This window comes from Chenopodium quinoa, unplaced genomic scaffold (genome assembly GCF_001683475.1).
Source record: "Chenopodium quinoa cultivar QQ74 unplaced genomic scaffold, ASM168347v1, whole genome shotgun sequence".
Classification (NCBI taxonomy): Eukaryota; Viridiplantae; Streptophyta; class Magnoliopsida; order Caryophyllales; family Amaranthaceae; genus Chenopodium; species Chenopodium quinoa.
In genome coordinates, this window is record NW_018744026.1 from 887652 (window position 1) to 902540 (window position 14889).

Sequence of the window (14889 nt, forward strand, 5' to 3'; positions counted from 1 at the left end):
GTCTCGCTGCTCAGTTGGGACGGCCTTGGCCATGGCTTCTCTCATGGCCTTTATGTCCGCCCCAGTAAGAGAGTGGTCGGGCAGCTTCATGTTTAACTCCTCCGTCATATCTGCACTCGAGCAAAAAAGAGTGTGCAAAGTTATTTAAAATAACCGTTTGAGAAGCTTGGAGGAGAAAGAGGCTTGAAGGTGAATGGAGGAGGTGGCGCAGGCTCGTCACCCTCCTCATCTGTGCGGCCAGGTTGGTCATCGGTCGACTGAGAGGACTCTTTGGAAAGGCAAAGTCACATTGGGCCCGGTCGGTTTTGCCAAGGTCGACTTACCCCTATCATCCGTTTCACAGACTCATCATGGACTGGCTTGGCGGTCGGATCCTTAGACTTGGAGATCCTGCTATCACCCAGCTGGGGTTGCTCTCCTTTAGACTACTTGGAATCAGTCCAAGACGTAGTCATGGATACAATTTTGCATAATTTGCGAAACTTAGGTACTTCAATTATTCTAAGCCCGATTCAAGAAACTGATGAGCTGGTTACTTCGGCGTCGGCACTGGTTATACAGCTTATGGCTCAATTCACGGAAGTGATGCTGAGACTATTTCACTATTTGCTAAAGGAATTTCTAGACCAGCATCTTAGATTTCAAAGAGAACAGTACCTATGGTTTCTGGGTTTACTTATCCATTGGTTGTTGAAGCTGATGGTCAGCGATCTGAGCCTATTGTTCTCGATCCACATTTTATATCTCCTCTAGAACAGAATGCAGAAACAGATGGTGAGGATCAACCTGGTTCTTTTACTGGTAAGCTGACTACTAAAGGAGCTCCCCTGTCCTATGTTGCCCCAATGGTTCAAGATGGGAAATAGGTTGCTCAATTACAGGATTATGAACTCATTGAAGGTAATAAAAAGTAGTCAATTGCTTTAGTTTTCTATGTGGTTAGCTTTTACCCTACTATTGCTGCTATTCATAGATTTATAGTCCAGCAATGGAGCACTACGTAGAAACCAGTAGTTTTTTGGCATGGTGATGGATACTTTTCATTAATCTTTATTCAGTTGATGATAAGGATACTATACTTTGTTCTAGTCCACATATGTTCCTTGGAAAACCCAAAATGGTGAAACCATGGAAAACTATGTTTGATTTTAATGCAGAAATTAAGAGGATTGTTCCCTTTTGGGTTAAGTTTCCTAATCTGCCACTAAATTGTTGGGGACCTGATACTCTTAGTCATATTGGTAGCCTGCTTCGGGTGCAAATTTTTGTAGATGAATGCACAACTAGGCAGCTTATAGTGTCTTTTACTAGGGTCCTAATTAAAATTGATCTTATCGAGCCTATGCATAACTCTGTATTTGTTCAGAGCCCTTCAAGGGAAGTGTTAGAGCTTAAGAGAATGTATGAATGGACCCCACCCTTTTATTATAAATGAAATAAGGTTGGCCATGACTGCTCTACTAAATCTGTGCATGCTGCTACTAAGCAGACTCAGTCCAAGCTTCCAGTTGTTCCTATAGCACCTTTAAAATAGAAGCAAGCTTGGGTTCCTAAGCCCAATTAAGTTCTTGTTTCCCTTGTTGCTGTCGCTACTATTGATACTTCTGTTCATGGGCGATCTGTTATCATTCCAAGTGTTTATACTGCTCAAAACATCTCTGATGAAGCATAGAGAGTAGTTGGAAGGAAGACAAAGAGTCAGCAAGCTAGAGCTAATCAGCCAACTCCTACATATAATGCTTTTGTTGCTTTATTTTCATATGAGACAGAGGGTGCTAGTGGTTTTACTATCAATCCAAGCAGAGGTGAGGTAAATCCCCCTCTAATGTCATGATTATCTCTATCTAGAATGTCATGGGCCTGAATGACCCTAGAGAAGTTGCTCCTGTAAAATGGTTGCTTCATTGTCATTTAGTAGATGTTGTTGATTTGTTGGAAACAAAATTTAAAGCTAAAAATGTTCTTGATTTTCAAAGGATATTTAGTTCTGCCTGGTCTTGGAAGTGCAACTATGATTTCTCTTCTAAAGGGGGGATTTGGGTTGGCTTGAATGCAGAGAGAGTTACCGTTAATGTTTTGCAAGTTCATGAGAAATTTATTCATTATATAGTCCTTAATATGGATTTATCTACTGAGATTCAGCTTACTGTTACGTATGGGATTCATTCTATTCATAATAGACTTCCTATGTGGGAGGGTATCAGAACTCTCTCTATTTAGCATTCTCCTGGGTTATGTGCTGGTGATTTTATCTCTATTCTTAACTCCCTAGACAAGCTTCATGGTAATGATATTACTGTTTATAAAACTACTGATTTTAAGAGTTTCATTTATGACTTGGATCTCACTGAGATCAAAAGCAAGGGAGCTTTCTACTCCTAGTCTAATATGGCTCATTCTAGTCCTAAGACTCTTTCTAGGATTGATAGAGCTTTTGGTAATCAAGCTTGGTTGGACTCTCATGACCATGTTGAAAATGTTTATTTGGCTCCTTCTTTGTCTGATCACGATCTAATTCTGCTGGATATCTGTCATGCTCCTCCAAGGAAGGGCAGATCTTTCAACTCCTTGAACTGTTTTGATGATCACCTTGATTTCCTTAATAATGTGTCTCAGGCCTAGAGCTCTGGTGGCTCAGTCTGGTAGAATCTTAAAGTTGTGAAAGCTGGTATCATGTCCTTGCACAAAAAGCATTTTGGTAATACTGATGAGAAAATTGATCAAGCTCATAATGAGCTTCTTCAGATTTAAAATTTGATGGCTTGAAATAAGGATTACATGGAGCTATATGTTAAGGAATTTGAAGCTATTGAGGTTGTTAAGCACTAGACTGATATTCAAGAGAGCATGTTCAAGCAAAAATCTAGGTTCAATTGGATTAAACTTGGGGATGGAAATTCTCACTGTTTTTTCTTAGTCATGAAGACTAGAATAGAATTGATTCTATTTTTTTTATTTTAATTAGGTGCTGCTCAAGGATCCTATGTTGTTTCCAATGAGATAATTTCCTTTTATTAGTCTCTTTTAGGGACTAAGGCTTCTTGGCTGCCTGTTGTTGGTCTTGTCACTATGAGGAGAGATAAGCAGCTTAGTTCTATTACTCACAATTCTCTTATCCAGCCCATTTCTCATGTTGAAATTGATGATGCTCTTAAGGGCACTGATAACACTAAGGCTCCTGGCATTGATAGCTTTAATTCTTTCTTTTAGAGAGCTTGGCATATTATGAAAGATGATATCTATGCTAGTGTTATTAGTTTCTTTGATATTGTAGTTTTGCCTTATTAGAGGAATTGCACAACTAATACTCTTATTCTTAAGATCCTTGATCGAGGGTTAAATAGGTCGTTAAACTACTACCCTAATCAAATTAATCATTTATAATACCTAAACTTACACCAAACTAGTTAGTGGCAAGTAAAGGGTCGAACCACTAGAGAAGCACACTAATTCAACATCAATATTCACTAATGTTTGAGTAAAAAGGGGATCGTTTTTGTTGGTTTTTTTAGTAAAGAGCACTAAAACTACAAATAAGCAAAGAAGATGATGATTAAAAACAAGGGAAAATGATGCTAGGGATACGGGGGTGTCAAATATAATTAGAAAGAGAGGAATAATAATGATTATCATGAAGAACTTGCCAAAGAACACAAGATTCTACCTAAAGAATTCATTCTCATGCAATAGTCTAGGCAAATCAATGAAAAAGGTCTATACTAATAAGGATCATTCTCTTGCATCCTATTAGTTATAATCAGATCAAGAGAATAAACAAGCACAATCAATAAAACTCCACTTTATTAACTCATTCTGATGTAATCATTAAAATAGAGATGATCTTAATCTAGTTCAAATCACTTTCATGCATTTAAACTAGAAAACATCAAATAGAGTGCAACAATAACATCAAGCTATCAAAAATCATGTCTTTCATCAATTTATTGCATAAGTTCAATCCAACCATTATCATTCATTTAATATCAACACATATTCTCCATACCCTGCCCCTAGCTAAGAAATTAGCCTAGAGAAGGGAGATTAAACATAATATCAAAACTAGAAATAAGCTCAAGAAACTCAAAACAAAACATGATTAAGAACAATGAAATCAATAATAACTAGGTGAATTAATAAGATTAACAAAAACAAGCAACAATAAATTAAATAAATAAAACTAAAAGAAAGGATTTGAGATTACTAAAGAAAGGATTAATGAAAGATGAAAACTTGAAGTGTTGCTTGATTGAAGATTAAACTTGACCAAAGTTGAAACATGAGTAATAATCCATTTTCTCTGTCTAGATTAAGCTAAAATTCTTATATTAGAACTAAGTAAGTCTTATTACAAAGTCTCCGGACTATATATATGTGGCTCCCCATGTAACACCCATATTTTTGAACTAATAAATTTTGAATTATTATGTGTGTTATGTTGTTTTCTATTCAAATCATAATATTTTAAGGAATTTTAATTTATGATTGATAAGAGTGTAAAACTAATTTGAAATATTACATGTTATTTATTTATTTACGGTTTTTAGTTGAGCCGGTTTGGACTAATTATACCGAGGTTACTTTTATGGACTGAACCAAATTTCGGTGTTTGGGCTATAACCTAGGAATGTATTGGGCTAATTTGGCGTGGGATTGGAGTGGTATACAAGTATTTGAATTGGTTTCTGAAATATAAATATAGGATTCTTTCATTGACTCTTTAGTTGTCAATTAGTTAATGCTCCCCTTGATTCTTACCTCCAATTCATATTCTCTTGCCTCTTATAACTCCCCAAAACCATCATATTTGCTGCCCTCATTAAGACAATACTCATCAGTATCTTTTCCCATTTATCGTGGGAATCATTCATAGTAGTATTTGCACTCTTCCTTCTTTCACCTCCATAATACATCTCCTTCTTCCTCAATTCTGGTGAGATTGTTGTTGGGTTTTATTGTTGCAAGGATCATCTTACTTTCCCTTAATTTAGCTGTTAAAGTACGTAAGTTTAATGGGTTAAACCCTTCCCTTTTTCGTCCCCTTGTGTATGGTTTGTTATACATACATCTTCTTATTTCAATCTTGTTTTGTATAGGTTTTGAAGTTCATCAAGAGGACTAGTTCATTTCGAATTCCTATAGTTTCATTGGAAGTTATCGAGGTAACTAGCATTATTCCATTACTCTAGAAATCATGGTTGGGTATTAAGATAAGATTAGATACAATTAGAATTGGTTGTATGGCTTTTCTATTGCGGTTATGAACAAACTTGATTTCTGTTTTTATAATGTAGTTTGCGTGATAGGATAGTCTGTGGATCATGTTATTTATTTTACCTTGTTTACCATGTCTACATGTCATTATTTTTGGTCATGTTCAACTATACATAATCTGGCTTAAATTGGAAGTTCTTTAGTCTCGTTGATTTTGGTTTGAGAATGGATAATGGGTTGCCTTTAAGTTCAACTTCATGTTGCCTAATTGATTTTTATACGAGGTTTGCTTGAGTTGTAAATGAATTTCGTTGCCTTGTTGTCATGATTTAGTTTCCGAAAGCAAGTGTATTGTCATATTTAATATGGTGGGTATAAGCAAGCTCTATTTTCATGTGAGTCACAATATGGAATTTATACCAATTCTTTGTCATTGCTGATACTGTAGCTTCATATATCTTATCATGAGATTCATGACCTTATGCCTATTTATTCATGTTTAGCCATTAGTATAATCATGGGTTGTTTTGATTAAGCACAAATATTAATAGTTGTCATGTTTGTTGATGGCCGAAGACTTGTTGTTATATTCAGTTGTTTGTGGTAATTTTTCATGTTTAGATATTTGATTAAAGTGTTAAAATTATATATTGAATAATTTAATTTTATATAATTCGATCTTTTATTTTGCTGTATAGAGTTTGGTACTTTATCATGTATTTAAATGATTTGGTATAATGATGGAAATTATGAACTAGAAGCAATGTTCATTTTTTTTGTAAGTGTTTATGGAGTTTTTTTTTAAAAAAAAATTGGTTTTAAAGTGTCAAATAAGTTGTCGACGTCGTTGTGCTATAAAGTAGAATAACAATGTTTTAGCACCGCTTCACCAAGGGTTGTGTACGGAGTGTATGGGTTATTTTATATTTTGAAGAATTTTGAAGTTAAACTCTTTTTAAGGATTTTTTGTTTAATTTTGGTTTTTGGGGTTGATGATCCCTAAATGTGTTTAAATGACTTTGAAGAAGTATGTTTATAAATTTTATATATTTTTGTGAGTGTAATACAACCATTGGGTTGCGGAATTCAATGGTTGGAACATATGCCAACATCTTGGGCTGCGGAATTCAAGATGTAATTTTCTAGGTTAATTGTTGTCGTCCGGAACTACTCGGGCTGCGAAATTCGTTTAGGAAAACTGGGAGTTTGGCCATTGTCAGATGGAGACGGCTGCGGAATCGTCTGTTGGTTCGCCCTGACAAACCTTTGATGGTGGGCTGCGGATTTAACCGGCGTTCATATTTTATATGCTCTCCTCACTATAAATCTTATTTTCAAAACGGTTAAATTTTTTTTATTTTAAAGATAATATTGATATTGAGCAGGAAGCTTTATAAGTGTTAATTATCGTCTATATGAGTTACCATTTGTTTTGAGTTGCTAAATTTTATTCTGAATTCTTGTGGTAATATTTTTACGTTATTATGTTTACAAGCTTGATCTGAATTATAATCATGATTCCATGTTTTTTTCCCCTCGAGTTTAACTGGTAATTATTATTTTAGTTGATGTTCCCACATGTTGTTAAGTTTTGTGCTAGTGTCTAAGCTTTTCTGTACTTAGCTTTGTATTTCTACAAGTACTGGGAGAAATGCTAGTTACTCCCCACTAATTGTGGAACCTTAATGTTATTTGCAGGTGAAGAGTAGTTCCTGATGAGTTTGGGCTAAGAGTAGAGTGTTTATTTTATTTCTTAGTGGTTTTATAGACTTGCTTTAGTTATCTTTGGACCTTATGTTTTGGGATTATCATTTTTGAGGATTGTTTTATCTCGTTAGAAGTGTTTATTGTTTATTTGGGATTTCTTTAACTTTACTTTATTTATCTTAGATATTTTAATCAATGTCTTATTTCTTTTTTTTGGTAACCTTTAGAGAGACATTCTCGTCTCGGCGTTATTTTCGCTAACGTCATGCCTTATGTATAGAAGGAGTGTTACAGTTGGTATCAGAGCAAAATGTTCTTAAAATTCTCATTGAGTTGCTACCTTACGTTTTCTACGAATTCTGTAGTTCTTGTTATCTTAAAGTTTAATATATTAGGCTTCAAGAAGTTTATGAGTGATTTATTTGGGTAGGAAGAAACCAAGGGTATATTATTTCTTCTTCTTACGTGTTGAGTCTTGATGTGTATTATGACCTAACCTTTCTGCTCTTTTTGTAGAATGCCTCCACGAATGATTCCTAAGAAGATTACTACACGACGCAGGCGAAAGGCGGTTGAGGATGCCATTTTAGCATTAGAAAATCGAATTGTTGCACCTCCTCCAAATCAAAGGCAATCATTCTTTAATCGTCTTGACTGTCATAGACTACCTACCTATGAAGGAACTACTGATCCAATAATTCTAGAAAGTTGGCTCAGAGAGATGGAGAAGTTGTTCACTGCAACTAACTATCCTCCGCAAGAGAGGATGCCAATCGGTTTCTATTATTAGAAAATGGAAGCCGACAGCTGGTGGAGTATAGTTCGTGAAGAGTGCATGGCATTGCCTAATTTTGGGTGGGCACAATTTGCTACCAAGCTAAAGGAAGGATTTTATCCTGATGACCTTCGTTGGCAAAATCAAGAAGAATTTTTGTCTTTGTCTCAGGGGTCTATGTCCATCCAGGAGTACATAGACAAGTTCACTGAGTTGTCCCGTTTTTCCACCTCTATTGTGTCTTCAGAATCTGAGAGGGTAAAACGATACATCAAGAAGATGGATCCTAAGGTTAGGACCCATGTCCTAAGTTCCGGTGCAAGTTCTTTTTAGGGTGCCTACGAGATTGCACTTAGCATCCATGCCTCTAACCAAGAAGAGGAAGTTGCAAGGAGCGTGAGTGTGAAGAAGTCGGTTGTTACTTTCTTTCAATCCTCGGCTAAGAAGCAAGAGTTTGACTCTGGTAACCGAGGCAACTATCAGCAGGGATCTGGTTCTAGTTCGAGTTTCAGGTCGGGTTCTCACTCTAAGTGTCGTACATGTGGAAAAGACTATTATCGACGAAAGAATTGTGATGGATCTACAATCGTATGTTACTACTGTAAGGAGGTGGGTCATAAGTCCTTCAAGTGTCCTAAAAACCCAAATTCTGATTATCCTCCAGCTGTTAAATCAGTTGATCCTTCCGCTCCTGTCAAAAACCGCATTTATGTGATGACACAGGCTGAAGCAGACGTGCAACCGGATGTGATCTCTGGTACATTTTTTGTGAATTCTGTACCTGCTTATGTGTAGTTTGATACAAGAGCTACTGTGTCTTTCATTGCTAGTGACTTTGTTGTTAAAGCTAATTTGACTAGTAGATCACCTGTAAAGTCTTTGATATCTCACCCTTCTAGAGAGAATTTTCTGTGCCATGATGAGTTTAACGATGTGCCTATCAAATATCTAGGGGACTAAGCTTTTTGCTAATCTGAAAGAGTTTCCAATGATCGAGTTTGATGTAATTCTTGGGGTGGATTGGTTGTCAAAATATCATGCAACCATCCATTGTCGTGATCAGAAGGTGACGCTTCGTGGTCCTAAAGGAAATCGAATCTCCTATTCATGTGTCATGGTGAAGAAAGGCGTGAAGGTGTTTCTGCTCTAAAATTGAGAAAGATGCGATAAAAGGGGGATGAGGTCTTCCTTTGTGTAGTAAAGGACCTATCTTTCGAAGAAAACTTGAGAGTATTCCAATTGTTAAGGAGTATCCGGATGTGTTTCCTGGGGAATTGCCTGGTATTCCTCCAGAAAGAGACGTCGAGTTCAGTATCGATTTAGTTCCTGGTACTGCCCCAATATGAAAGGCTCCATATAGAATGGCGCCTCCTGAATTGCACGAATTGAAAACTCAGTTGCATGAGTTGATTGATAAGGGCTTTATTAGGCTGAGTGCCTCTCCTTGGGGTGCTCCTGTCTTGTTCGTCAAGAAAAAAGATGGTAGTATGAGGTTATGTATAGACTATTGTGAATTAAACAAGGTGACAATCAAGAACAAGTATCCTTTGCCCAGAATTGAAGACTTGTTCGATTAGTTAAAAGGCACAGGAGTTTTCTCAAAGATCGATTTCAGGTCTGGATATCATCAAATTTTTGTGAAAAAGGAGGATATCCCAAATACTGCTTTCCGTACAAGGTATGGTCACTATATGTTTGAAGTGATGACTTTTGGTCTCACAAATGCTCCTGCAATCTTCATGGATCAGATGAATAGATCATTTCATAAGTACCTTGACAAGTGAGTCGTGGTATTCATAGATGATATACTTTTCTACTCTATGAATGAGAAAGATTATGAAGGGCATTTGAGGTCGATACTAGATGTTCTTCGGAAACAAAAGTGGTTCGCCAAGCTCTCTAAGTGTGAGTTTTGGTTAAAAGAGGTTGATTTCCTTGGCCAAGTCATTAGTAAGGACAGGGTTAAGGTGGATCCTTCTAAGATCAAAGCGGTTGTTGAGTGGGAAAGTCTAAAGAATGTGTCAGAGGTTTGAAGTTTTCTAGGCCTTGCTGGCTACTGTCGGAGGTTTGTGCAGGATTTCTCTAGAATTGCTCAGCCATTGACAAAGCTAATGAGAAAAGACTTCAAGTTCTTGTGGTCCGAAGTTTGCGAGAATGCATTCCAAGAGCTGAAAAAGAGGTTGACATCTGCACCTATACTAACATTGCCTACCGAAGGGATTGAGTTTGAGGTATATAGTGATGCTTCGAAGAATGGGTTAGGTTGTGTTCTGATGCAAGTGGGTAAGGTTGTCGCTTATGCGTCGAGACAATTGAAGGTTCATGAGAAGAACTATCCAACTCATGATCTCGACCTTGCGGCTGTCGTATTCGCGCTAAAGATGTGGCGACACTACTTGTATGGGGTTCCATGTAAGGTGTATACTGATCATAAGAGTTTGAAGTATATCTTTACTCAACGGGATCTTAATATGAGGCAAAGAAGTTAGTTAGAGGCAATCGTAGACTACAAGGTGACTCTAGACTATTGTGAAGGAAAAGTCAATAACGTAGCGGATGCTTTGAGTCGTAAGAATAAACATTCTTTAAACACTGCAATGGTCGTGTCTAAGGAGTTCTGTGAAGAATTTCAAAAGCTAAATATCGAGGTTGTACCACAAGGGTTTGTCTCTTCATTCTTGGGTTCTATGAGTGCTGAGCCAGAATTGTTCCAAGAATTAAGGGCTAGCAGGTAGATGATTTGGTGTTAGAAAAGATTCGTGAGGCTAAAGCACAGGGTCAAGCTGAGAATTTTGAGATTTGTATCGATGGTAGTTTGAAATTCATGGATCGATGGTATGTCCCGAATGATGTTAGTCTTAAGAAGAAGATCCTTGAAGAGGCTCATAACACTTCGTATTCTGTTCACCCGGGAGGTGGAAAGTTATACAAGGATCTCAAGGTGAGCTTTTGGTGTCCTGGTATGAAGAAGGAAATAGCTGAGTTTGTGGCTCATTGTTTAGTTTGCCAAAAGGTAAAGATTGAACATCAAAGGCCCAGGGGTTTGTTGCAACCTTTGCCGATTCCCGCTGGGAAGTTCGACTCTATATCTATGGACTTTGTAATGGCCTTCCCGAAGCTGCTAGTGGGAAAAATGACGTGTGGGTTATTTTGGATAGGTTGACTAGGATGGCTCATTTCATTCCTATGAGACACACTTGGTCAATGGAGAAGTTAGCAGAAGCTTATGCTAATGAGATTATTCGTCTTCATGGTGTCCTGAAAGACATTGTATCGGATCGTGATCCATGATTCTTGTCGCACTTTTAGGGTGCTTTCCAAGAGGCCTTTGGCACAAAGCTGAAGTTGAGCACGACTTTCCATGCTTCTACTGATGGTCAAATAGAGAGAACTATTCAGCGTTGGAAGATATGCTCCGTTCTTGTGCTCTTGAGTTTCTGCAATCATGGGTCAAATCGTTGAGTCTGGTAGAATTTTCTTACAATAATAGTTATCATGCGAGTATTCAAATGGCTGCATATGAGGCTTAGTATGGTAGGAAGTGTCGTAGTCCTACTTGCTGGAGCGACATAACTGATTCTCTAGTTTTGAGCCTAGATCTAATTCAAGAAACTGTGGAGCAGGTAAGAGTGATCCGTTCCAAAATGAAGGCTTCTCAAGATAGGCAAAAGTCTTATGCAGATCTGCGTCGCAAGCCAATTTCTTATGAGTTTGGGGACAAGCATCTGTTGAAGGTATCTCCGATGAAGGGGGTGATGCGTTTTGGGCAATAGGGCAAGCTAAGTCCGAAATATGTTGGTCCTTACGAGGTTTTGGAAAGAATTGGTGAACTAGCTTATCAATTGCCAATGTCTCCGAATCTCTCAAAGGTTCACAATGTTTTTCATGTGTCGCAATTATGAAGGTATCGTAGTGATCCTTCTCATGTGATTCCAGCTGAGTCGGTTAAAATTAAGCCGAATTTAACTTTTGAGGAGCGACCAGTTAAAATTCTCGATCGTCAAGATCGCACTCTTCGAAGGAAGGTTGTCCCTTTAGTAAAAGTACTTTGGAGAAGCCAAAAGTATGAAAAGGCTACTTGGGAGACTGAGGAGTCGATGAAGCTCAAGTATCCAGAGTTTTTTTAACCAAGGTAAAGAGCTGTAGCTTAAAATACCACTTTCTATTATTACTTGTTCAGTTGTTTGTATTTGTAGTTGATGTGTTGTGTCTTAAAGTTTCGAGGACGAAACTTTTACAAGGAGGGGTGGTTGTAACACCCCATATTTTTGAATTATAAATTTTGAATTATTATGTGTGTAATGATATTTTCTATTCAAATCATAATACTTTTAAGGACTTTTAATTTATGATTGATAAGAGTGTAAAACTAATTTGAAATATTACATGTTAATTATTTATTCACGGTTTTTAGTTAAGCCTGTTTGGGCGAATTATACCGAGGTTACTTTTATGGACTGAACCAAATTTCGGTGTTTGGGCTATAACCTAAGAGGTGTTGGGCTGATTTGGCGTGGGATTGGAGTAGTATACAAGTATTTGAATTGGTTTTTGAAAGATAAATATAGGATTCTTTCATTGACTCTTTAGTTGCCAATTAGTTAATGATCCCCTTGATTCTTGCCTCCAATTCATATACTCTTGCCTCTTATAATTCCCCAAACCCATCATATTTTCTGCCCTCATTAAGCAAATACATCTCCTTCTTTCACCTTGTTTCTTTTCCCATTCACCGTGGGAATCATTCACAAAAAGTATTTTCACTCTTCCTTCTTTCACCTCCTTAATACATCTCCTTCTTCCTCAATTCTTGTGAGATTGTTGCTTGGTTTTATTGTTAGAAGGATCATCTTACTTTCCCTCTTAATTTGGTTGAGAAAATAAGTAAGTTTAATGGGTTAAACCCTTCCCTTTTTCGTCCCCTTGTGTATGGTTTGTTATACATACATCTTCTTATTTCAATCTTGTTTTGTATAGGTTTTCAAGTTCATAAAGAGGACTAGTTCATTTTGAGTTCCTATAGTTTCTTTGGTTTTATCGGAATTTTATCGAGGTAACTAGCATTATTCCATTACTCTAGAAATCATGGTAGGGTATTAAGATAAGATTAGATACAATTATAATTGGTTGTATGGGTTTTCTATTGCGGTTACGAACAAACTTGATTTCTGTTTTTATAACGTAGTTTGCGTGATAGGATAGTCTGTGGTTCATGTTATTTATTTTACCTTGTTTATCATGTCTACATGTCATTATATTATTTTTGGTCATGTTCAATTATACATAATTTGGCATAAATTGGAAGTTCTTTAGTCTCGTTGATTTTTGGTTTGAGAATGGATAATGGGTTTATTTTGAGTTCAAGTACATGTTGCCTAATTGGTTTTTGTACAAGGTTTGCTTGAGTTGTAAATGAATTTAGTAGCCTGGTTGTCATGATTTAGTTACCTAAAGCAAGTGTATTGTCATATTTAATCTGGTGGGTATAAGCAAGCTCTATTTTCATGTGAGTCACAATATGATATTTATACCAATGCTTTGTCATTGTTGCTACTGTAGGTTCATATATCTTATCATGACCTTCTGCCTATTTGTTCATTTTCATCCATTAGTATAATCACGGGTTGTTTAAATTAAGCACAAATATAATTAGTTGTCAGTGGCGGAGCCACTATAGGAACATGGGTGGACAGCTGTCCCCCATTTAAAAAAAAAATTAAATTTTTTTTTTTGTAAGCATAAACAGCTTCAATAAATAACAATATATATATTATATGTGCAACTAGTGCCATAAAGGCTGAATATGGTCTGGTGGTTGTTGGGCTTAGAATAGGGCTTGTTTCTTCCTTCAGTACTAGGATCGAGCCTTCACAAATACATGTTTTTATTTAATTTTAATTCCTTTTTCCTCTTTTGAGATTTTTTTATTTCATTTTATAGTTTATACAAAGTGCTCCCATTTAACTTCTTTTTCTTGATTTTGGATTTTTCCCTTTTATTTACTTGTATTTGGATTTCGTTATATAGTGTATAATATATACTTCGTATATTTAAAGTACAGTATTATAAATCTTTAAACCTCTAACTACTCTTATTTAGCTATTTAATCAAGTACCGGCGTACTGCCTCGTTGATAATGATTACTAATGTGTTATTCGACTATATATGATCTTTTGATGAATACATATTTCCATAATTTTTTCATTTCTTTAATTATGTGCGCTTAAATTCTATTTTTTGTTTAATTGTTTGGAACTAATTTTACTTTATAGATTACATTGTAATAATTTCAATAGTCAAACAAAGTTGTGTTTATTTTTTTTTTGAATGTAACCTGATTAGGGGATTTTTATCCACCAATCACCGTCTGACAAGTGGACCAACCAGGTTCCGCCACGTGTCCTTCACGAAGGCCAACAGGAGCATGCCACGTGTCAATCACAGATACGTCCTCTACGGACCAATTTAGACACGCCACGTGTCCACCCATGCCAAATGGGAAAACCGGCCATCGAGGCCCAATCCAGTCTAGAGGCCCGATCAGCCCTAGGTTTACCTTAAACCTAGAGAGTTGCACGCTTCTCAAGGCTATAAATACTTAATTAATCCTCATTAGTTAGATGATGGAAAAGTAATCAAGTAGAGAAGAACAGAAATATTACTGAACACCAACAACCGGCTAATCTCGCTAACGACGCAGATTACCAACACTAAGCACTCTCACCTAGAGAGATCTCTTTACTTTAATTTCTGTATTAATTACTCCTTAATCAGGTACTAACTTGACCGTTGGAGGCGGAGCTCTCAGGAGTCTCCGTTATTTTGCAGGTACAGGCGTCCGGTTCCAGTCTCGGAATTGTAACTCTCCCGCAGGACATCAGAAAACCCCGAAACATTTGGCGCCGTCTGTGGGGAGAGTACTTCAGAGATGGCATCCAAGTCTGTACCGACTCCAGAAGAGAGGCGTCCCCTAGACGACCCTCAAGTTCAGTCGGACCATGATACCGAAAGTGAATTTGAAGTTGAAACTCATACAGCTCCAGACGGGACCCTAAGGGCCCGACGTACCCGTCATACCGAAAGGAGGGAACGGGAGCATCTTCAAACAGGAAGCGAGCCAGCAGGCGCACCGCTAGCTCGGCAACAGCCGACTGATGGGTCTGCTCCCATCACAAGGAACGAACTCATGACCTTCA

General features: G+C 37.1%; 1 protein-coding gene and 1 long non-coding RNA gene across 2 annotated transcripts in view; both read left to right on the top strand.

Annotated features, from left to right (window-relative positions):
• The first annotated feature begins 7711 nt into the window (after positions 1-7711).
• On the top strand, positions 7712-9039 carry LOC110690326. Its single transcript, XM_021867152.1, has 5 exons — positions 7712-7984; positions 8027-8440; positions 8489-8563; positions 8646-8828; positions 8941-9039. The coding sequence occupies exons 1-5, from the start codon at positions 7712-7714 to the stop codon at positions 9037-9039; spliced, it is 1044 nt and encodes a 347-aa protein (XP_021722844.1).
• Positions 9040-12299: 3260 nt separating this feature from the next.
• The window catches only part of LOC110690341, a 16406-nt gene continuing 13816 nt past the window's right edge, over positions 12300-14889 (top strand). Inside the window, exons 1-2 of the long non-coding RNA XR_002505074.1 lie at positions 12300-12577; positions 12671-12746. This is a non-coding gene — a long non-coding RNA (uncharacterized LOC110690341). The remainder of the gene's footprint in view (positions 12578-12670; positions 12747-14889) is intronic.

Excerpts from the sequence above, each read along its gene's own strand:
- LOC110690326 (XM_021867152.1), top strand. The coding sequence starts at position 7,712 with ATGGAAGCCGACAGCTGGTGGAGTATAGTTCGTGAAGAGTGCATGGCA. Across the intron at positions 8,564-8,645 it reads ATTTGACTAGTAGATCACCT|GGGACTAAGCTTTTTGCTAA; the intron begins GTAAAGTCTTTG and ends TCAAATATCTAG. Across the intron at positions 8,829-8,940 it reads TGGTGAAGAAAGGCGTGAAG|GAGTATCCGGATGTGTTTCC; the intron begins GTGTTTCTGCTC and ends CCAATTGTTAAG.